The 23364-nt window shown below is 41.6% G+C and overlaps 3 protein-coding genes across 8 annotated transcripts in view; 1 reads left to right on the top strand and 2 right to left on the bottom strand.

Moving 5' to 3' along the window:
- Positions 1–1908: 1908 nt before the first annotated feature.
- Positions 1909–4866, bottom strand: Pnn (desmosome associated protein-like protein pinnin). The gene is made up of 5 exons (XM_043419601.1): positions 4577–4866; positions 4165–4360; positions 3799–3972; positions 3207–3501; positions 1909–2975 (listed from the first exon to the last, which is right to left on the bottom strand). Exons 1-5 carry the CDS (start codon positions 4735–4737, stop codon positions 2581–2583), a joined length of 1221 nt encoding a protein of 406 aa, XP_043275536.1. The 5' UTR covers positions 4738–4866; the 3' UTR covers positions 1909–2580.
- A 1173-nt stretch (positions 4867–6039) lies between these two features.
- On the top strand, positions 6040–13283 carry Mvb12 (multivesicular body subunit 12-like Mvb12). Of its 2 annotated transcripts, none has more exons than XM_043418863.1 (8): positions 6040–7000; positions 9554–9691; positions 10323–10521; positions 11178–11307; positions 11580–11663; positions 11772–12108; positions 12356–12406; positions 12601–13283. In XM_043418863.1, the coding sequence occupies exons 2-8, from the start codon at positions 9563–9565 to the stop codon at positions 12634–12636; spliced, it is 966 nt and encodes a 321-aa protein (XP_043274798.1). In that variant the 5' UTR covers positions 6040–7000; positions 9554–9562; the 3' UTR covers positions 12637–13283. The 2 variants fall into 2 exon arrangements, with proteins under 2 accessions (XP_043274798.1, XP_043274797.1); XM_043418862.1 differs by lacking the exon at positions 6040–7000 and adding an exon at positions 7643–8190.
- The window catches only part of LOC122410600 (uncharacterized), a 28295-nt gene continuing 17871 nt past the window's right edge, over positions 12941–23364 (bottom strand). For 4 of the 5 annotated variants that reach the window (XM_043418857.1, XM_043418860.1, XM_043418859.1 and 1 more), the window contains exons 2-3: positions 17109–18319; positions 12941–15602 (exon numbers count right to left, since the gene is read on the bottom strand). In XM_043418857.1, coding sequence (XP_043274792.1) covers positions 13997–15602; positions 17109–18319 — 2817 coding nt within the window. In that variant the 3' untranslated portion in view covers positions 12941–13996. Of the gene's footprint in view, positions 15603–17108; positions 18320–21584; positions 21842–23364 lie in introns of those variants that run through there. The other variant, XM_043418858.1, reaches the window with a different exon arrangement.

Here is a 23364-nt window from a genome sequence, read left to right as displayed (position 1 = left end):
GCTGGACTCGCGAACAGGACGGAAAATTCGGGAGAATCGCTTTCAAAGCTCTTGCGATATTGGCAAGGTTTTTTTGAGCTACTGACCTACGAGAAAGTAGAAAATAATCTCGAACGATTATGACGACATTCCGAGCTTGGAAAAGCTTGGAAAGCACTAATTTTCACCCTCGAACAGGAAAATGTCTACAGTACTGAAGTCCAATTCGCATTCTGCTGTTGCAAATGCTGCAAACGATCCAGAGCCTGAAACTGTTCCCAGTGGGGGGACATAACGCGTGCACTCCAAGCGCTGTGCGTTCACTCTCTGCCAAATAGCCTGATTCAAATACTCGTCGGTTTCGGCATAACGAATATTAGCGGAAAATTAAGTGTGCATAAAATATATCGTAATATGTTTATACGAACCATAACCTCTTAACACTTTTTTCTTCGACTGCCCAAGGATGAAATTGACTGTCGTTGCAGAGAGTGGGTCTCGAGAGACCTATGAAACTTTAATTGAAAGTGTTCCGCTGCCATTTTCCTCCATTTTGTTTTACTGTGCAGCTTCGTCAAGCAGGAAAACCCCATCAACTCGCTTTCATCGCAGAAAAAAGTGATTTTTTTCCCTAATAAATTATTCGCTCGAAACATTTTTAAATCATTGATACTTGCACGCAATCACGATCGAAAATCCAGGTTGAAATCAGCTCTGATGCAACTGAGTACTTGAGAAATTTCAAATGATTTAAAGTATCGAAAGTTTGGCGGAATTCATGTCGCGTAAACGGTAAAATGCGTGATTAACCTTAAAAGTTAATCGTTTGTAGACAAAGACGCGAAGATTAATGGTGCAAAGTTCTCAGAGAAAAAATATTGCGAACACTCCCGAACGAAAAATCCTCCTTGATCCATAATAAAGCTCTTGACACATTCGCTGATGATCCAAGCCAACGAAAACAAATTACGACGGTCTAAATTTCGTTGGTAATTTACTATATTTATTGCATTATGTAAAAACGCATAAAATATGTAGCTCAAATTTCTCGTTTCGTGATTCGATAAATGGGACATTCTTGGATAAAATTGTGATTTTTGCTTCCTCTTAGAGGAAGCTTTGTGACGATGAAACATTTTTTTTCCAGTTTTCAATGTCAATGTGCTCAAAATGTTCCAAAACATCGAAAAATCATATCTAGAAAAAATGTCCGGATGTGTGTGTGTGTGTGTGTATGTTATGGCACTGCAAAATTCAAACGTTTATAACTCGGAAACGGTTTGAGATACAGGGCTACCGTTTCGCACAGATGTTAATCTATACAGGCTTTTCATTCTCTGATAATTTTATCAGAATTTGAAAAAAAATACGAATCTGACGACGTTTTGAAATTTCCATAAAAATGGTGTCGACGCTCGCTAACTTTCGAAAATTTAGAGATTTATTAATAATTTTTTTTTTATAAATAGACTGTCACAACAGGAAGGTTGGTATTGAATTTGGGGAATATCGTTTGAGCGGTTTAAATTTTATGACGTTTTGAATTTTACGAAAATATGAGTTTTTCAAAAAATCATCTAACGCTTCAATTTTTTGAAATTTTGTAAAATATTGTATAAAAGTCTGTACTTCTTCTGTACTTTCCAGCAAAGTTGTTGGAATTATTTAATTTCAATGTAAATAGAAAAACGATGAAAATTGAAATTTGCAAATTGCTTCTCCAAGATGGTCAAGATGTACGATGCTCAAAGCTTACTCTATGAGGAAGCCAAAATGAAAAATATAGCACCTCATAGAGTAAGCTTTGAGCATCGTGCATCTTGACCATCTTGAGGAAGCAATTTGCAAATTTTTTCCTTTTTCGATGTACTCAAAAAAATCCCTGAAAGCTGAGTGCGTGTATAAAAATTAAACAAAAAAAGTCTTTCGTTTGAGCAATAACCAAAAATTTATTTACTTTTGTCAATTGTGCGTGCAATATATTCGACTAATCGGTAAAAACAAAAGATTTTGGGTTCGTTTTTAATAAGTTGCATAATTTTACAGTTTATTTCTCTTCCTTGCATAATGCTGGTTCAATGTGCCGAGTTTGAGCACATTTTTTTGTACTTTTCGAACTGATAATTCTCTATAAAACTAAGAAATACAATAGTCATTACCATAATAATTGTTTGAAACTTCAAGTTCTTTTATTTTTATAATAATTTCATGAGTTATTGCAATATATATATTGATCAGCGGTTTCTTGTCGAATGAAATGCAATGAAAAAAGACGTCGGTCAAAATGGAGATGAGCATATCGTTAGCAGATGGACAGAGCTTGATTTGAGAGTGAAAAATGAATGATGCATCAATGCGTTCGATGAAAATTAAAATGATTGGACAAGTCGAAGGATTTTATGATAGTTATACAAACATTGAAAATGTTCGATGTTTCTTATTAGTCACTTTTCTTCCTTATTCTTTCATCTGAATAAGTTGATCTTCTGCTTCGATTATTTTCATAAAAAATCTTTATTTCTTCTCTCTTTTCGCGGACTCAACGAAATGCGACGGTGCTATATATTATATACAACGAGAAGGAGAAAGAAAGACCAACTGCTAGCGATTATTTTCGTCCTCGTGATCTTGATCTTCCTCCTCCTCCTCCTCTTCTTCCATTTCTTCCTTTTCCGGCTTAACCATCAATTTGTCATTATTTAACTCCGAGTCGACTATCTCGTCGATCTGAATGATCGGTAACGGCATTTCCTCCTTCACTATTTTCGGTGATAACTTGGAATCTATCGTCATTGACAACTGATCGTTACATACGTTCGGCTCGGGATTTGGATCCCGATTCTCTTCAGCCTCCGTTGATGCTACTTGCGAAATTTCGCTGGCTTGCATTGGCATTCCAATCCCGTCGTATTGCTGCTGATTCTTTCCGTAACCAGCCTGTGATTCAATCAATTCAAGCTCTTCGGTCAACGCGGTTTCTCGTCGCTGTACTTCTTCTGCAATTTTACAAATAGACACAATTTTTTTTTATCAGTTCATCCACGTTTTTCAAATTGAAATTTCTTTTACCGACGATTTATCAAATTTTTTTTCAATTAAGCGATTTTTATTGATTCTTTAACAAATTCCTTGAAGTATTGGGAAACATTGAAAAATTTGCCAGTTTTGAAGCTTCGTACGAAATTTCTCAAGTTCAGTTCCATTAAGATTTTTCAAGATACACTCACCGTGGAGTTCTTTGGCGCATTGTTCAAGCAGAGCATCTGTCCGGGGGTGCTGACGCTTCGGTAAATAATATATCGAAGGGTGCGCCCGAGTTTTGATAAAAGATGCGAGTGGTAATTGTGCAGCTCGCCACTCTTGGAATTCCTTGCTTCTCGCGAGTTTTGCTTCGAGAGCTCGAACCTCTGCCAATTGCCGTTTACGGGAAAGAAACAGTTGCTGCCTTTCTCGTCTCAGCTCTTCTTTTTCGCGCCTCTTTGCTTCCTCCACTCTCGCCTCGACTTCTGCTTTTTTGTCCTCCTTATGAATGAGTAAATTGAAGAACAGTGAATAAGCTTTTATCGGTATTTCCATAACTACGTAGCTAAAATGTATCGGAACTAGGAAAACTGAAAATGGCTGGTGAACTTGAAAGCGCCATTTGTCCAAGTGCAAACTCATGGTTGAGTACAGAGATTCTAGGTATACTCCTTGTTCTATGATTCTAAAGAAATTGCCTGAATAATGATTCGTTATCATTGAAAGATTTAAACTTAGAAATTTCTGTTTCTCAACTGAAACAATCCACTCTACTGGACATAAGTCTATGCGACTTACTTTTGCTTTCAACTTAGTTTCTTCCTGTCGGAACTTTTGTAAAGTCCCAAGCAAAGCGCCAAACATTCTTTTGTTCCGCTGTCTACTTCGTTCATCGACTCTTTCTCGTTTCAACACTTCCTGACGAGATGGTACTTCTCTAGGCGTTGCTATAACTCTTGACGGAACAGCAGGCTTCGGGATTAGAGGAAAAAAATAGAATTTGATTAGGTTCAAGTGTTAGTTGAAGAAAATACCAAATTTTTTGATGAATTGTAATTTTCATGCGACAATTAAAGTTCTGTGCAGTTAATGTTCTCAAAATGATTTGAAACAATAATTATTTTGCACTTTTGCAATGAAATAAGGGAATTATCAGATAACTACCTTAATGGCGCTATCATCTTCGTCTGCACTGTCATCAGGATTGGAAGGAACTCTAGCGCTGAGTCGACTGAACACTGTTTTAGGTTCACCCGGAGGTGGTTGTCCACGTCTCTTGCCACCGGGCTGATCGTTATTTCCAAAATCCAAGCTTCTTTTGCGATCCTCTGGAAGAGGTCGTTTTTGACCCCGTCTAAGACTAGAAAAATTGAAATTTATGAAAAATGAGAATTTATGAGTAATTACTGTGAAATTAGACAATTTTAATGGCGGCGAAGAGATTGGCGTATCCGCGTTGAGGTTAAGTGCTCCAACGATTCTCAAATGTATTCTTGAAAGCTCGCTTCGTCATGAAATACTTTTCAACCATTTGCTTGGATGATATTCAAAAAATGATAATTCAATGAAAACAAACCTAGGGGAACGCGGTGCAGTCCTATTTCCGCCATTGGGAAGTTCCCGGCCGTGAATTTTTCTGATATCGTGATCCAAATCTCGCAGACCCTCTCGCGCAGCTTCTAATTCGGCTTCGAGCCTTTTTGCTCCGCACGGCTCCATCGAATTGAGCCTTCTCATTTCACCCAACAATTACACATTCGTTAAATTCACAATAAATGCGGAATATTTACACACCGCGGCAAAAACCGCACCGGGCTTGTGAGGAACGTGACAACAAGTTTTGTCATGCGCAGTTCCATCGACATTTTCGTAGCCGACTGCAGAGAAAGGGAAATCAAATATTGTATATACATATATAAACTCAATAAAATACAACATAGGAAAAGTAGTCACCTGTAATTGGTAACTTTGCGAACAAGTTCGAATTCGTAGCGCGCAATACGAATAGTAATTCGCCACCTGGTTAGTCTGCATAATTACGTCTCAATCGAATTTAATATCATTAGCAAATCATTAAATCGTAGAAAATCCGGTTTTTCGACAGATTCTTGATCATTCGAAACTTTTACCAGGAGGTTTTTGAAATTGTTACGATGTATTTGTGGTCGAGAAAAATTCAAAATCAGTCGGCCAAGTTCACAGAGGTTGATTTTTCATTTAATTCAAATCAGACTCGCTGCAACGCCACCTTCGTCCCGATGCCTTGTTGGTGGCGCCACTTCTTTAGAACTATTCAAGAAAACGGTCGATGCGGTCGATTTTTTATCACGCGAGTTTCATTTTTCACCTGATGATTCATAAATCTTGATAGTCAATATATCAATTTTGTATTAAATATTGATAGTAAACTTGATTTATAGCCGATAAGATTTTCAGCTGGCCCATGATGTCAAATACATAAAAATATATTTATCGTTCACAATATGAGGAAAAAAGACTGTCATCTTTAGCGTATTCAACTTTCTCAGACCATGAATCATGTGCAACAGCGATAATCTCGCGTCAACAACATCTTTTCCCAACGACGAGGGTCGCCTATCACATTGGCTTATCGTAATTACGAGTTTGAATCAGCTTCCTCACTTTCTAAACTGTAACGCATTATTCATTACGAAGGAATCATTTTCAGACTAAATTATTCATACGGAAACAAAGGAATCAATATCATATTCGAAGTAATTGAAATAAAATGTATTTGTTCGACATTTAGACTGAAAAACTGTATTGAATCAATTTTCTATAACGGAACTCGATGATTATCGTACATCGTCGACTTGAAAATATCTAAAAAAAACACTGAACTTTTCAAACAATTAATCCAGTTTTCAAATGTTATGGCCGGGTCTGTAATTGCGAATCGAGTTCCAGCTGTGGAAAGGTGCGCCCTGGTGTCCGAATCCGGCGACATTTCTTAACCTTAAAAACAATTGCTTCCTCAAACTAGAGCAGTTATTTATAAATCCTGGAAAAAACCCACTGGCTCAGATTCTCGGTTGCCCTTAGTTACTTCAATTCTAGAATGTAAACACGAGCCTTTGATCGGGAGAATGATAAATATTTGATTGTAACGATGAAAGTGGGAGACCCCTCCTCCGAGGGTATCGAGTCAAACGTATATATAGGTTGTGGCGAGGTTAATTTATCGAACAGTTCGCAACTACCCTAGTCAGTAGTGTATCGCGGCTAACGGCGAGTATTTATTGTGTATATAGTGAGCTTCGTTATTCAGTTGTCGTTCGACTTTCGTGAGCAGTTTGACGCGTGATGTCACTGCGTTTAGAAAGAGTCAAGCAAACGAGAAAGATAAAGTGACAGTATATAGAAATATCTATAGGCAAATACACACGTGAATACATTCATATCTTATTGGTCCGTTGCCGGGGAATCCGTCAGATCATCCGTTATTTTCTTTCGTTCTCCCTGCAGTCAGAATCTCGGGTCCTTTTCAACGTAAAATTCGGGATAACTGAAATTTATAAAAACCATGTATCGATTGAAATAAAAAGAGACTAAAGCCCCGATTGATGACAGTGTCTGTTTCATTTTGTTATTTTTATTCAGCATCAAGCGTTCAGGCGTCTTGTCTTGGCTCGAACAGTGCACAAAGCGGGTGTTCATCGAGGGTCACAGTAGGTTTTAGCTATTGTGTGTATACGTGATCGCGCCTCTGTGTCTGTGCGCGTGTGTCTTTCTCCCTCTCTCTTTCTCTGTGTGTGCATTGCTCGTACGTTTAAAGTGAGCCGGAGGTCTTTGAAAGATTCTCGTATAACTGTATTCATCGGACTGTCTTCTCAGTGCTAATTGACCGGGGCTGATCAGAAGAGGAAAAAAGTGCTCTCTCTGCATCTCTACAGAAATGTCGGACTTCTCGGGCTCAAGTGATATCTCATAATTCATTATTCTTATTTTGGCCCAGTCGCTTTCGTTTACGAGGACACAGGTGAGTTCAGCTTCATGTGATTTAAGTGGTTTTCATTCATTCACCCTTATTCTCCAGGACGAAAGTGTATTGTGCCAACGAATATGTGCAAACGAATGCTTTTTCAAGCATTTTCTCCATTCCTCGTCTCTCGTAATTTCTTCGAATTTTTCAAACTGATTTCCATCAAACTATTCGCTAGCCTCAGCTGAATGAATTTTCGACGGGATTGCACGAGCACTATTTTTGTGTCAATGTTGTGAAAGAGGACGGAAGTGAGGTGGGGGCAAGGCTCGTGTGATCGAAATACAATGAAACGGAAAGCGACGACGTGAGCTCACGTACGACAAAAATGCGTGCTCGAAATTTTGTTTTCGCAAGCATCGAATTTTTCTGTAGGTTGACAGCGACGTTCTAATTTCCGTTCATCATCGAACTTCGATCTCAGAGGAACATTTTTTCGTACTCTATCTTTCGACTCGATAGAATCTCGGCCATTTGTTAGTTATGCACGCGGACACTTCCGACAGAGATCAAAAGATACCGAACGACCGCAACGCTTCTCCTATAAACCCAATTTATTTTTAGACTTCAAATATAGAAACCCGAATCGTCGTGGTTTCGAGCGAAAGTCATGTCAAGCCACGGGAGTCGACCGTTCGTTTTATCCCCGAGTGTCTCTTGTTCCGTGCATCGTGATTTTATTTTTTTTTCTCCTTCCTGCTATCTCGTTCGTGGTGTTCATCAGCCTACATTTTCCTGCAAGTGTTTATTGATTGAGAATCGGCATCTAGGACATCTGAGAGCCTTTCGTGTGTCACGTTGACATGGAACGAGAAAAAATCGTTCGATAACTGTGTTTTCATGCTACGATAAGTCCGCGAGGAGTGTGGAATCGTTTTATCGAAAAATTCCTCGTGAAAACGGCTCGTGATAAAGTTTTTCTCGGAGAAAATCGAAAGAATTTTCGTCTTTTAATCGTGCTGGAAAAATTCGTGGATTAAAATTCGTTTTTTTTTTTTGTTTTCTCCCCGCTTTTCGAGCACTCTCGAAACTTTCTTTATCAACGACTTTTAGATTACCGACTCTCGTAGTTTTTTGCTCGATTTCGCCTGCCCGTGTCGTCCGTTAAATTCGCCCACGTTGAAGCGACGAAAATGCTTGGCGGTTGTTTCCCCAAGAAATGGTCGGCCGACGAGTCATCGTCGTTGGTAAGGTTCAATGATCCTCCTTGTCTCCCGCGTACTTGCGGGCTGTGTTTGCTTGTATTATAATAACACGTGGTACGCGGCGCACGAAATACGCGAGAAAAAGCTTGTTCAAGTTTGCGCCGTTGGAACGCAACGGAAATCCTCTTTTCGTGTTTGTTTAAAAGTGCTTCGCGGTGTTGAGATTTCATAAACGAGTGGACAGTTTTTCCCTCCTTTTCCCCCCGTCGACGCACTTTCGAATTTTCCGTTCTCCTGTTTAGAAAAAATCCAAGACAATTTTTTTTTCTATCCTTTCAATTATTCGACCATTTTCGAATGTTGAACCCAAATTTCGCGCACTCGACCTTGTGTACAATAACGCAATAATATTGCACGATGAGACGAGAAAAAAAATGCTTTCCGGCGTCGACAATACCGAGAAAATTCTTCCCCCCCCCCCCCCCCCCATTCTTCTTCGTCGTTCCATTTACGGGAGAATAAATGATAAATAGCATTGAAATGAGCGTCGTTTGAATACACAAAGGGGAGTTTTTTCATAGTACCAAAGAGTATTTCGAATTATGAAGATGTTACGAACAAACTTGACACTTTTTTCAGGCATTTTTTTTTGGATTTCATTTTTTTTCAAACACCATCAAAGTTTCACCGTGTCCAATCATTTTTCGATGTTTTCTTGCCATTACGAAATTTTATCAGTGATACAGTTGATTAAACTGCCAGTCGCGTAGCTCTTTAATCAAGTGACACAATCAACGAGGTAACGATTAGTGCCCGAGCCTTCTAATGGTAACCTTGGCGAAATGAAACGAGTGGTTGACAAAGACTCTTTTATTGCAGACAGTGATTACAAGTTCGGCCATAAGAAACGGATAAACCGTTGCTCTGGCGACTCAAATAAAGGAACGTTTCGCGTTGTTTTTTTTCTTCTTTTTTTTTTCTCCCCCATTGACGAAGTTTCGCTTCAGCCAACGGATTCTGCAAGAAAATGAGTTTTTTATTATTTTTTCCGCAACAAAAAGTTGAGACACCTTCGACTGGAAGAGATGACTCGAGTAGATTTTTTTTCATTGCTTTTCAATTGTTTTCTCGAGAGGGTTCTCAAGATGTTTTTAAATTCTGAGCAAACGTGCAAGATCGAATGAAGAAAATGAAGAAAAGTAAAATTTAGCGAAGTTCTGGGGTAAAATATGGTTTTTGACACGTTTTTATTTTTAGATGAATGAGCGATTCTTTTCGACGAAAAATCGATTCTGCGTTTTGTTATCTTGCTTCAAGGATCGCGAGCATGAAATGATCCGCGTCTCTGATAAATCCGAGTGCTTCTCAAGGCGGTGGAAAAGTCATGAAAAACCTTTTGTTCCAGGGACGAAAAATGGCTCTTCTGAAAATCAGTTCGAAGAAATGGGTGTCCGGGCTGCCGTCACCTCTGCCGGACGACAGGCCCATCACTTCCATCAACGTCGTCGAGGACATCGACAAGTGCCCTGCAGATTTCAGCGTCGTACGTATTCCCCCTGATAATTATTTGGAACGTTTGCAAACAATCAGTCGATTTTTATCACAACTTTGCATTTTTTTTGACAGCTTTCAAGTCACGGTTTCAAACGATTGCTATTTGGCGGAAATTAATAATAATATTTATTTGTTTAAGATCGTAGATCTATTACAAATTATCTGTTTTACAGGCTACGTTTTACAGATATAATTTTATGATTTATCTTACTGACTAAGTATAAAAGCTCGATTTTTACAGCTTAAAGTTATGAAGGCGTATATATTTTTTATGAACTCTGTGGGAAGTATCTCTAAACCTGCAGGGTAATCGAAGTAAATATTGGTTAAATATTTATCCCGTTGTGGTTTATGTAATTTACATTCATTTAGAATATGTCTTACAGATTCATTAGCCTTTTCATCACAGAGTAAACAAATATCTTCTCCAGAAAAACTATATCTAAAATTTTTAAATTTGAACGAAAAGAAATATTTGCCTGCTAGCCTGCATTGAGCCATGATTCTCTTGTGGGCTAAAGGAATGTGTTGTAGCAAATAATTTTCACATGCTAGTACATTAAGTTGTTTTATTTGGCGGAAATTTTATATTAAGCTTATGGAAATTGTACGATTTTCAGGTCTCCAAAACGTACGATCAGGACATCGATGCAGACCTGTGGCGAGAGAGCGGCCTCTTCATAAAGAAGAAAGGCCGATACATCTGCATCTCAAAAACCGTAGGACTGTTGAATCACGTTGTACAGGAAATAATTGTTATAAACGAACGGGACAACCCACCGGATGGTTTTACAATGATTAATCAAACGTTGGATACCGGTAAGAGTTTTTCCCATTTCGTTTCAGATGCCGACCGCTCGTCTCGCTTTTTATATTTTTCGCACGACACGATTCGTTGCTCAAACGCGACTCGAACGATGATTCACGGGAATTTGATTGTATGTCTAAACTATTTCATTCAATCTTCGTAAATTTTAAGCCACTCGAATGAAACGTCACGTTGAATTCATTTTTCTAAGACAACAAATTTGCAGAATTTATCTCAATACACAAAGCACTGGAAAGTAAACAGTAGCAAAAAAGTTTTTCATAATTTCATTATTTTCGAGGGGACTTGGACTTTTATGAGTCTTGGAATACTCGATTTCCACGATCCTCAATAAATATTCATGATAAGAGATTATTCTGGCAAGTTCTATACGTTTTTGAGCTCAAGATAAAAACTCACATTTCGTGGGCGTCGAAATAATCGTACTCTTGTCAGCTGAGGTTGGGAACGTTTCAAAAATATTTATTACGAGAGAAAAATGAGTTTGGAGCTTCCTAGAAGCACTCGGATTCTTAAACTATTATCTTTTCAAGTAAACGAACCAACTCGATTATCAGTCGAGGCCTGATCGACCGATGGCCTCGGCCGCAGATCAAATTTCCTGGCGAATAATGAACGATTTGAAAAATCTAATCATTTTTTTCAGAGCAACGAGCCTGGAGGAAGAAAAAAGTTTGTTACAAGCTGAGCAACAGAGGAACTTGCTCCAAAGCTGTTACCGATATTATTGTATGTAGTCGCATAAAAAAAGCACCCACCGGTTTCACGTACGCTGGGTAAGTTTATTCCAGTCATCGAAGCATTTGCGCGAGTTTTCTGGATTCGTCAAAGCCTTGAAATCCAGCCTCTTGTCGAGCGTTGGGATTTTGGCTTAGCCTTTCGGGACAAAGTTCAATATTTGAAGCAACACTTAGCACTTCTCAATTCCGACAGATTCTAATTACTTAAATTTCAATGAGAATCTCGGCGTTTCAAACGAACAAAATTGGTCTGATTTTTCGCATAATATTTCGTGTAGATTCAACATTAACGTTTGCTTCGATTTCAGAGAAATAAACGGCGTGATAGTCTGCTACAAAACGAGCCAGGTGACGAATGGAGACACGAGTTCGCAACCGTACGAGAACATCGAGTGAGTTTCGATTTATTTTTTCGACTGGAGCCTTCGGTTTCCTTTCATCGGACGAACGTTCGGTTCCCACTTTGTCTTTGATGGTTAATTGTTCTCTTATTCCAACAGCTTGTTACAAAATTCCTCGCCAAATCCGTCTAACGGAGTTCCGCACAGAGTTCCACCGGAGAGGCCACCAAAACCAAAATTCTCACCAAAGCCTCAAAACGGCCTGTACCCAAAAATCGCAAGCAAAACCGAAGCGATCGACGACTCGTCGGACCGAGATTACGAAGTTCTGAGCCCGAACGCAAGGATCAAACCGACGAGGCCAGCGCCCCAACCACCCACCGCAGCCGCTGTTGGTTCCGTACCGATTTACGGAACTTTACCCGGCTCATCCGATCTCGATGGTGTCCCCTTCGTTCTCAATTCCCTGTTGAGCTTCCACACCGAGTCCTGGGTGGTGAGCTTTTTTCCTTGTCAGGAAATTGCGACTGTGCTTCCATTAATAAAATTTTCACGTTCTCGTTGGACGAATCGCTTTTTTTTCGCTGAATTTTTAATATTTTTGGTTAAATTTCTTTCCGCTAGCAGTTGCTGCAACTGGAAAATGTTTGAAAATGAGTATTTAGTTTGGCAACAGAGCAGATGAATTTCATCTCAAACTTTCGCATCGATCGTTGATATCTTTGTTTTTCTTTTATGTGCAGAACGTACTTCCTGTGATCAAAGCACGAACGCAGAAGGAGCTTGACAAAGAGGTAACAATTACGAGGATTTTTCGATCGAGTAGTGTGAACGAGAGTCCGGATAAACTTCACTGTAAATTTGTCGTCTCGAAAATCGAATTCGCTCGATGTACCGAATTCATTGAAAGCGATCTTCCTCCCATTTTTACTACATTTTTCGAGTCCTCGATGTCGAACTTTTCAACAAGAATTATTTCATTTCGCAGTATCACTACGATTTCCGAGCGGAGCGTGAGACCTGAACGGAGAAAAACTTGCCAAACGGAACGACCGTCGTGCCAAAATGAATTGTACGAAGAAGCATAAAAATTGGAAAAGAGCTATTGGTCCATACGATATTTGTATCGATAAGAAGATAGCCGACTAGCCAAGTGTAATAGAGTGCCTGAACGAGTGATTTATACTTGCGTCTTCATGTTGCGTGTGAATCGATCCATTTGTGAGCGAGCAGAAAAAACTTTTTCGTCAACCGTCGTTAAAACGTATTCGAAAGAAATCATTGAGGCATAGGACGAACCGAAAATAATTGAGCCATACGTCCCTCAGTCATGCTGAAAAATTTCATTTTTTGCTGAATGCCAACAATCGATACAAACACTTCCACGAGTACGTGCGTAACGCCATCCTCTTCCATCGTTTAGATTTTGATACCAGTGATTAGTATTGTATTTTTATAGAGTTGCGTTGTATTTTTATAGATCATAGGTCTTTATAATGATAAATACATATGACTGTATCATACGTTCGCATTCGTTATAAGATATACTTGTATGTATATAATCATGAGGATATTTAATTATTAATAACATTATTATTACTGTATTCGTCATTACGGTTCATCAAGCTCGAACGGACGACGGACTAATTCAAATAAAAACACGAGTATCAATATTGCTTTCATTCATTCTTCTTTCCGTTAACGAGTGCGTTTGCTATTGAAATCTGAGACAAGTACGTTTGTGTATAGGACGAGTCGCTGCCAGGGAGTCTCGAGCGGAGCGATAGCTTTTCTGCCTGATTTAGAAAATTGTCAAAATTTATTTCTTTAATATACAGCGAGTTGACGTATTTTTTATACTTTTTTCTGTCGATTGCGATTCGAGATTCGTGGAAGTTGGCGAAAAGTTTGTTGGAAAGGTAAATTGTAAAATCAACGGAAATTCGATTGTTTCGAGGCTTTCCATAAATCGAGTCCGCGCCCTCGAGATTGAGGAAAAATGATAAACGAGTGAACGAATTGCAGGATCTTTGGAGTTGGGCATGAAAGGTTAAATTCGATGAACAAATGAAAAAAAAAAAAAAAAAAAAACCACTAGCGATGAATCGGTCCTCTATTTACAAAAATTGGAGTTTTAACAAATTCACAAATGATTCTCGGAGCCGAGTCAATCGAATGGAACTTCGTCCGGAGGTTTAATCGCTCCAACCAACGATTCGTTCGACTGAAAAATTCTACTTTTTGTGCTGCTGCATCGCGCAATCGACTCGGTTGACTTTTCGTGGCGAGCCGTTAATGAGTCCGAGATTGAATCGCGGCGGAGGTTCCGGGCTGTTGGTTTTCGTACGATCTTCGCTGGTGCGAAGCACCGAGGAGACCAATTGTCAGACAAAGGGTCCGGTCCAGTGTCTGACCTGAGTGAAGTGGGTGGTTCCAGTTGGATTTTTCTCCAAGCCAGCGTTGGCCTTGATCTTGTTTTTGTACTTGACGTCCTTCGGTTTGAGCATGCTCTTGTGGTTGCTCAGGAGGCGCGAGGGAGTGAGAATCGATTTGTTGCTGAGTCCGGTCGCCTCGAGGAAGTTGTCGTAGATTCCGTTGTTGGCGTTGTTGCTCGTGTTGGGCAAGCAGGTGCTCGTGTAGATGACGTTGTTGTTGTCGGCGTTGGAACGGTCGTTGGCGATCTGGCAGATGCCGAGGTTGGAGAGTCTCTCGGACCCGTCGGCTTCGGGCCGGTCGGGGTCGTCGGAAAGGTCGCACTCGTCGAGGTTGAACTCTTCGAAGTTTTGTCGGATGTCGAACTGCTCGTAGTCGTTGTGTCTGCTTCGGTCTCTGGACCTCTCGCGGTGTTCTCGGGAGATTTTTCTCTCGTCGTCGCCGCCGATTTTGAATTCTTCGAAGTGGCGGACCATGCTGGTGACCCGGGGGGTCAAGTTGTCCAGGTCGGAGCTCCTGGGGGACTCGTTGATGGTCTGGAAGGCGGATCTGCTCGAGGCGAAGCGAGTTTTCTCGTGAGAGTCGTTCGAGCTCTCCTGGTTTCTCGGGACCGAATATTTCTCCTCGAAGACGAGGCTCCGGGAGGTTTGCCCGTTGCTCGGGGTCTTCGCGGGGCTCGGGAGGCAGCCGGAGATCCCTCGGCGCGTTTCCGCGTCGATCTTCCGCTGCGGGTTCTTCCGGCGGGTTTCGTCGATGAGGAAGGAAGGGCTCGGGATTTTTTTGAGGACGAGGGTGCTCCGGAACTGCGTCGGCTTCGGGGGCAACGCCGGCGGGGTTTTCGGCCTCGGCGACATTACCTCGGGCAGCGATTCGATGTCCTCGTAGTCCAAGTTCTTCGCGATCGTCAGGCCCTTCGAGGACATTTGGAGACAGGTTTTCTCCTCGATTCGCTCCATCCTGAGGGTCGGACTGGCCGAGCCGTTGATCGAGCGGCCTCGCGGGTTCCCCATTTCCAGGCAGGCGCTCGCCACCCGGACGGGGGTCTCGATCGCCTCGGTGCTTTTCGGCTCTATCACGACGATCGGTATCGCCGCTTCGGACTCTTCCTTCACCGCCTCGATCCGCTTCCCCTCCGACCTCGAATCGCGCCCCTCCTCCAACCTCATTCCAAACTCGTCCTCCGATCCCGTGCCCTCGAAATTCCCCGATTCCCCCTCGCCCCCGGCCTCCCGCTCGTTCGGACAGTCCTCCGAGTTCCTCCGCTCCATTTCCGAACCCACCGACTCGATGTCCGACAAACGAGCCGGCTGAAAACGCACTATTCTTCCCCGGTGCTTGAACCTCCGAGGCGCCGTCAATACGCTCTCCTCCTCCTCCATGTCTCGCAGCAATATTTGATTAACGCATTCCAACACGGAATTGTGATTACCCTTCGGACGATAAGTACTGTGACGAAACACATCGTCGCTTATTCTGTCCTCGTCCGGATCGCTGTACCAATTCCCACTCGTCTCTTCCACCCCTTCCTCTCCTTCTTCCTTGTCCAATTTCGACGGCCTGCGAAGAAGAGCAATAGATTCTTTATCTCATTCGCAAAGTCCTCCTGATACGTCGATTTTTTCACTCGTTCTTTCACTCTATTTCACAAGCACGAGGCTTTTGCTTTTTCATTTCTCAACTCAATTTTCAACTCGCTACTCTTAAGGAGTTTCGGTACAAAAGTCAAAATATTAAGAAATTGATCAAATTTGGTGATAATGTTCTTCAACATCAAGTGCGAAAACACAAATTTTTTCAAAATTTTCTTCTACTTAGTTATCGAGTAATTACGCATTAAAGCAGATTTCTTATGCCCGGAATGTATAAACGCTATGCTTATACACGTAAACTTTAGTGATCAATTACTCGATAACTGTGTAGAAGAAAAATCTTAAAAAATTTGTATTGTCAAATTTGGCACTAAAGAATATGTTCACCAAATTTTATAAAATTCTAAACTTTTTGAAATTTTTTATGTTTTTAGCATGGTTTAGCATGGCAACATTGTATCGCCTGTACCGAAACTCCTTAAAAGACTTAAAAATCGAGGCTTCAGGGTGAAATTGTTAGATTTTTCAATCAGTTTTATTTTAAAATGTATACTTTTTATGCCACCAGACTCTTTCATCGAAATGGAATAAACTCGTTGCCTGCCAAGGGCTCAATAATGAGACGAATCAAAATAAAACAAAATTCACTATCCCCAAAGGAGTGAAAAATACGGGTTGAGGGAAAAACTGCAGATTTTCTCGTCTCTACCAATTTTTTTCCAAGTTGATCGGCAATTGACAAAGTTTTTTGATTTGATTTTTTTTTCATTGAATAAAAGCATCCGATGTCCCAAAAAGCTAAGAGTTTTTATGAAACATTGCATAAAAATTTCCCATTGAGAAAACAACTCGTTTAGCCAATTTGAAATTTCAGGGTGAAATTTTAAACTTTGTCGTTTTTAAAATCCTCATTTTTTTTATCCCTTTACGATAATTTACGATTTGTTCGAAAAATGAGTCCAGCGCCATACAAAAATTGGAGATTTTATGAAAATATTTTCATTTCGCACCCCTTTGAGGATATCGAACTTCGTTTTATTTCGATAAAGAAATCTAGTGTCCTAAAAAACGTTCAGTATTCTCATGTCACATATCATAAAACTTGGAAGAGAAAAATTTGAAGCTTTCGCCCTAAATCATTATTTTTCACCCCTTTGAGGACAATAAATATTGTCTGATTTCGATAAAAGAGTTTGGTATCCTAAAAAACTTGGAATTTTTCTGTACTATGACACAAAAGCTTGCTATTGAAGAATCTGAAACTTTGACGAAAATCGAATAAAACTTGGCAGTCAACCGGTTGATAAAAAAAAAGCTTGAAAAATTCATTGCGAGAATGAATTGCGAGAAAAAGTGATTTGCGAGAATCTCGATTTGTTTCGAGTCCAGTTGACTCTTTGAAATAAAAAAATGTTATTTTGCATCGAGCTTTCGCCGTGGGGGTTTATTGTTTGTAAAAATGTGAAAATCTGACCCATTATTATTGTCGAAATGGTAATCCTCGTAGTTTTCCTCCGAGCCGCCAGAGAGGATTTTCCTCTGGGAGTCCCTCAGGTTTTTCGCGTTGTTTTCATTGCACGCATTGACGTAAATGGGTTCGTGGATGTCTTCGAGGTTTTCATCGTCCGAGGCGAAGTTGCAGTCCATGCCGTCGTCCTTGCTCTCGGCTCTCGTGATCGTGGCTTTGGTGTGTTCGTCTTGGAATAAAATTTCGAGAGGTTCGGCCCTGAGGACGCCGTATCGTCTCCCGGCGGGGTCGGTTTCTCGGTCGTTTTCACCGGCGTCGTCAGCGACCGTGTCGATCGTTTTGCTCGGTCCCAGGACTCGCGAGTCGTTATCATCGGTTTTTCGGGAGTTGGGGAACGACTTGGAGGTCGGTTTGCTGAGGGTCGAGCCCGGGGAACAGTCGGTGCTCTCGCCCTCGCAGAAGCCCTCGGTGCTGAGCAACGAGGGCGAACTCTCGTCCGTGGTTGTCGTGAGAATCGAACCGGCGTCGGTGTTCTCGCTGCTGGAAGCGCAGCTCTCCTTGGAAACGTCGCTCCCGGCAAAACTGTTGGTTTTTCTGACGCAGCACGCAGGGATCTGGCGGTGCCCTGGCCGGGCGTCCGGACTCTCGAGCGTCGGCGTTTCCGCTTCGCTTTCCTCGAGATCTTTCCGGCGAAGCTTGTCGATTATCTCGTGCTTCAGCCGCTCGATGTCGCTCCCCAGCTCGTTGCTCATCTCGTCGATTGCGGCCTCGTCATCGGGCACTCGCGGGTCACGGCCGCTCGCCAGGGGCTTCCCGGGGCGCGAAACTTCCTCCAGATTCGATGACGACAAACTCGACAATTCATCGTTCTCTCGCTGCTGCGGCGCGCTCCGATTCTGCTCTCTCTTACTCTTTATATAATTTTTCGTGTACCTTCTCAACCTCGCGATTTCCAACTGCTGATTCCTTATCACGTTGTCCTTCTCGCACAGCAGCTGCCTGATGGACTTTTGCTCCTGCTTCAAACGAGACTCGAGCACGAGGAGCGCGCGCAGGATCCGGGAGAGCTGCTGGTCCCGAAGACACCGCTCCGACTCGTGGCCGGCCGTGCGCGAATCCAACTCGCGTACCAAATCTCGACAACGCTTCGTCGCCAGTTTCAACGCCTCGCGGGTTCGCGTCAGCTCCTGCTTCAACGACCGCACCTCCGTCTCCATCTGCAATGAAAGATTCGCTTTTTGTACTTTCTCTTGGCTCGAGGACACCCTGCAAAAATCATGAAAACGTCCAATCTTTTCGACCAAAACATTCGGTTTTATTCAACTGAATAATCATTTTCTCGTCCCAACGATCATCGTTCACGAATTTTTTCATTAAGATTCGATTATTAAGAATCTTTATCGAGTCGATTATCCGGTAGGGATCGATGCTAAAAAAGATCGATTCATCGAATCGAATTGAGGTAAAACACATCAATTTCATAATGAATCGAGTACCCAGAAATCGAACCACCGAGAATCGATTCTGTGAATTTCAATGAAAAATAATAAATATTTTAAATGATTTTAAAAAAAGTAAAGATATTGAAAAACTTCTTCTTCTTCTTCTTCTTCTCATGTGACGCGAGAAAACGAAATTCACGAAAAGACGCTCTGGATGTGGATCGTATTTCATACATTTTTTCCCCAATCATCAATTTATAGAACAGTATTTAAAAAATCGATCTTACAACTGAAAAATCTGATCTGAAAAATCGACTCTTGGAAAAATCGATCCTCAGATCGGCTCCAGTCGTTCAGTCTATTAATTTACATTCACTTCGAAAAACTGTCCGAATTGGTCGCTCGCTTTCAAAATTTTCGTCCAACGAAATCGGACTGGAAATTGCAGCAACAGGCTCAGGGTCACGTACACGTGAGTCAACGACGTCGATCGTTCCTGCGCGCTCGACAGAGTTTTCTGCATTAAGGAGTTTCGGTACAGGCGATACAATGTTGCCATGCTAATCCATGCTAAAAAAAATTAAAAAATTCAAAAAGTTCAGAATTTTATAAAATTTGGTGAACATATTCTTTAGTGCCAAATTTGACGACACAAATTTTTTAAGATTTTTCTTCTACAAGTTATCGAGTAATTGATCACTAAAGTTTACGTGTATAAGCATAGCGTTTCCATGTATATAGGTATACATTCCGGGCATGAGAAATCTGTTTTAATGCGTAATTACTCGATAACTAAGTAGAAGAAAATTTTGAAAAAATTTGAGTTTTCGCACTTGATGTTGAAGAACATTATCACCAAATTTCATCAATTTCTTAATATTTTGACTTCTGTACTGAAACTCCTTAATTGCGCTCGGGAACTTGATTCAGAAATTTCGCCGCACCCTACTTTCGATGTCTGCGTGCATCCTTCGTTTCTCTCTCCCTCTCACAAGTTAGTGTAATTTACATAACATTCGAATATGCCCAAGTTTCTCAAAGCATCGTAAAAGCCTGAATTTTCTATCGCAGCGAGGCTCGTTCGCCGCAAAAAAGCCACAAAAAATTTCGAGTCTTCTTCCTCACTTTTCTAAACCCTTTCCATTTTTATTTCTACGTCCGATGTGAACTCGAGCTGATTTAGGGATTTTGGAAACGTTGCGACCGCGGAACCTGAAAAAAAGGTCTCGAGTGCGAGCCTTTTCGAAGTCGCATCGAGCTCGATTCAGCGACGATCGATGTCGAGATGATCCTCGGCAAAAGTGGAGCTGGACGTCGGCTCACTCCCAGCTCGAATCTGCCCGAGGTCAATTCGTCTAATTCTCATTTATTTTCTCGTAAATGGTACGCCCACGCGGAGCATTCTTATCGGGTTTTCTTGGGTGGTTAACCGTTCGGTTGTGAGTTAGCCGCAGTTGAGAGAGAGATGAATGAACAAGAGACAGATAAAAGGAGGCGTTAAAGTGTGCGAGAAGTGGCACGAACGACGGTACTTCATCTTCGTACAAGTTTAGTCGAGTCGATACACATACGCATCGAAAAGTGTGTTGAAGACTTTCTCCATTCTTTGGACACGACGGTGATTCCAGTCCTGCATTTTAATTTCGTCCCCAGCATTTTTCCCAGCATTTCCCCAATTTTTTACGCGCTCGTTTCTCCACTCGAAATCCTCTTTGCGGATTTTGAGCCGAGTCCCACTCGAGGGGTCGAAATTTCTGGTGCAAAGATGACGAATTCGGCGCTTATCGAGTCGAGCTCCAAGGCCAAACGCGCAGGGCTTCGATTCCCTTTCGATCATTTTTCAAACCAGGAATTTCAACATTTGACAGGAGAGGAACGAGAGAAAAAGTGCTTTTCCGGAAGCGTGTCGAGGCGAGATAAATCACGCGCGGTGGGCTTCGTCTGTTTGTGTAAAGCGTCATCAGCTGTTGGCAACGAGACTGCGCAATCGGAGCATCATTGCAGTATGTATTTACAAACACTTTCTCCGGTGTTGCGCGCCAACTTGACGCGCTGTGTGTGCTGTTATGCGCTGTTTGTGTAAACCGTGTGGAAGAGGCTACACACGAGTGCGCTCCGGGCTTCGAACTTAGCTGGAAAATTACGTAAAAGTAGAACATTTGCCCACTTCTTTTGTTCTTTCGAGCTTCTTCTTATTCTTACGAACCCGTCGCGTTAGAATTTCAAACAAACTGACGAATGAATCTCGCCGGGAGCGTCGGGAAAAAATCATTTTTTGGGGGGGGGGGGGGGGGCAATCAAATTATCTTTTGTGTTGACGATTTTCAAATGGATTCACTTAACAATTTGTTCCTTGTTTTTCTGAATTTCCACTGCGATTCCCCTCGGAATTTTCTTATTTTCCAGGCTCTTTTCAGAGCTTGAATTTGACGGGATTTTGAGATTGACACAACCGAGAGAATGTGACGCGGAGAGCAACGAAAGCTGTGAAAATCCGCGTACTTTTAGCCGTTTGAGTATCTGTGAGTTTGCGCCGATAAATATTACGGAGCATGACGAAAGAAAGGTTCGCTCGTCGTGATGTCACTGCGAGGGACTTTTCGCCTGAGCGGACGAGAGTTGTGTGACGTTGCTCAATGTTTTATTCGAATGTGTGTGCTCCAATTGAGAGTTGAGTGGGACAGCTGGCTCAGCTGTATTAGACAAAGCGTTTGTAGGACTCGAAGAAATTTTATCCCCAGTTTCGTTCGGTCGATTTCGACGGGATTTTTCACGGAAAGGAATCGAGTCCGCGAGGATCGAGCTACGTATTTAAAAAACGGAACGAGTTTCTCGCCGATGCTGACAAACTTTCGTTTCCCATTGGATCGGCCCTGGCTCGAGCGCTCCCGTGATTCACTCAACGAAGTTTCCCTCCGATCGCTCCAAACTGAGCGAAAAAACGCACCGAAACTGCGCCCCCCCCCCCCAAAAGCACTTGGAACCAGGAGCCGCGCTCTCGTCCCGAAGCCACCAAGAGTTTCGTCCTCGATGATTTTACCTTCGAAAAGTGGGGAACCGTCCGAGGTTCATAGGTCCGTTCGGAGGGGCTCGATTCCGTTGATTTTCAACACACGGAGCACTGCACAACTTGCGAACTGTCGTCCGACCACGAGAGAAAAGGGCACATCCAGCCGCGTTTTCAGGCGCGATTAATTTTCGGAGAAACTTTAAACCGCAGCGAGAGGAGAATCTCCAAGTGAGAATTGTCGAAACTCCGTTATGGAGTCACTCGCTCTTTCGCGTGTCTGCTTGGAGTGTTTTACTCCTGGAGGGAGCCCTCTGGATACGCGAGAGAAGAACAGTCCTCGCTCCTCCACCGAGGCTCCTTCCTCTGGTGGGGAGGACCGAGACGAAAGAAGATCTCACGAGTAGGGATGAATCAGAAGAGGCCCGAGAATAAACGAGGAGGATCGAGCGAGCAAAACGCCAGGAGAGACTGAGAGGGAAACGCAAAAGAGTCGTGTTCCCTTTAGAACCACGCACACACACACGAACGCCGAGCTCACCACGAACTCATACACGCGCAGCCTGTTACCTGATCTTGGATCTACCTGAGCACGTTTTCGTCTCAGTGTGTGTGTGTGCGTGTGTGTGTGTTACTTTTGTCCTATACTCCAATGCGTACTTTATGCTCAACATTCGTTATACGAGGTGCCCGGAAAGTGAGATTCAAGAATCGTCGAAATTCGATGTTTCAAAAGTTTACTTTGTCCGAATGGAGTTGATTTGAGTTCGCAAGATATCTCAGAAGGGACGAAAAGTTCTACGAGCATGTTTTTTTTGGATTCGAGGGGTCTAACATAATTAGAATTTTCAAAAAATTGATTTTTTTTAATTCCAGTGTTCGAAAGTATACATTTTTGAAGTAACGAACTAAAATTTTATAAAGACGTTTGCTCGGCTGTCTCAGCGCTACCGCGTACCTGCCTTTGTTTAAGTAGGGTGGATCACCAAATCAAAATAATCAGAATTTGATCAAATTTGGTGATAACATTCTTTAGCATCAAGTATACAAATACCATTTTTTTCAAATTTTTTTACCACATGGTTATCGAATAATTGAGCGTTAAATCGAAGTTCTTATGCGCGAGATGTATAATTGTATACATGTAAACTCTATGCTTATACGCGTGAACTTTAATGTTCAATTACTCGAGAGCTATGTGGTAGAAAAATCTAAAAAAATTTTTAAAATCTAAGAAAATTTAAAAATATCTAAAAAAATTATATTTTTAAAGAATACATATTTACCAAATATTATGAAATTCTTATAATTTTGAAATTCTTAATATTTTTAAGATGGCTTAGCACGGCAACATTGCATCGTCGCGATCCACCCTCCTTAAACGCATTTTTCTCAAAATTACGTTTTTCGACGGCTCGTTGATCAATTCTCCGAAACTATTAAACGGATCCTTACCAAAATTTTACCACAGATTTTTTATGATTGTAGCTGTAGCGCGTGTTATACGAATTTTGAAATTTTGAGCGAAACTATTTTTTTTTGCAAAAAAACGATGAAAAAAACGTGCTTTTTCGTAGTTTTTGGAATGAGAGCGGCCATTTCGTGATTTTTGAAAAAATCAGAAATCGTATGACACGCGCTATGAATGCCCTATTGAATCTAAAACCATTTTTATTTTCTTTCTCCGATTTCTCCGATCAGAGGTTTTATCAACAGCGCACACCCATCTTTTTGTTTGGACTCGTCTTCTCGCCCATTTTTCTGTACGAAAACTGAGCAAAATAAATATTAAAAAATGTTTTTGTGTTTATCA

The sequence above is a fragment of the Venturia canescens genome, chromosome 5 (genome assembly GCF_019457755.1).
Source record: "Venturia canescens isolate UGA chromosome 5, ASM1945775v1, whole genome shotgun sequence".
In the NCBI taxonomy this organism is placed as follows: domain Eukaryota; kingdom Metazoa; phylum Arthropoda; class Insecta; order Hymenoptera; family Ichneumonidae; genus Venturia; species Venturia canescens.
This window is presented reverse-complemented; position numbering and strand designations above follow the sequence as displayed.

Excerpts from the sequence above, each read along its gene's own strand:
- Pnn (XM_043419601.1), bottom strand. The coding sequence starts at position 4,737 with ATGAGAAGGCTCAATTCGATGGAGCCGTGCGGAGCAAAAAGGCTCGAA. Across the intron at positions 4,361-4,576 it reads ACTGCACCGCGTTCCCCTAG|TCTTAGACGGGGTCAAAAAC; the intron begins GTTTGTTTTCAT and ends CAATTTTTCTAG. Across the intron at positions 3,502-3,798 it reads AAACTAAGTTGAAAGCAAAA|GAGGACAAAAAAGCAGAAGT; the intron begins GTAAGTCGCATA and ends CTCATTCATAAG.
- Mvb12 (XM_043418862.1), top strand. The coding sequence starts at position 8,137 with ATGCTTGGCGGTTGTTTCCCCAAGAAATGGTCGGCCGACGAGTCATCG. Across the intron at positions 11,308-11,579 it reads ACCGGTTTCACGTACGCTGG|AGAAATAAACGGCGTGATAG; the intron begins GTAAGTTTATTC and ends CTTCGATTTCAG. Across the intron at positions 12,109-12,355 it reads TCCACACCGAGTCCTGGGTG|AACGTACTTCCTGTGATCAA; the intron begins GTGAGCTTTTTT and ends TTTTATGTGCAG.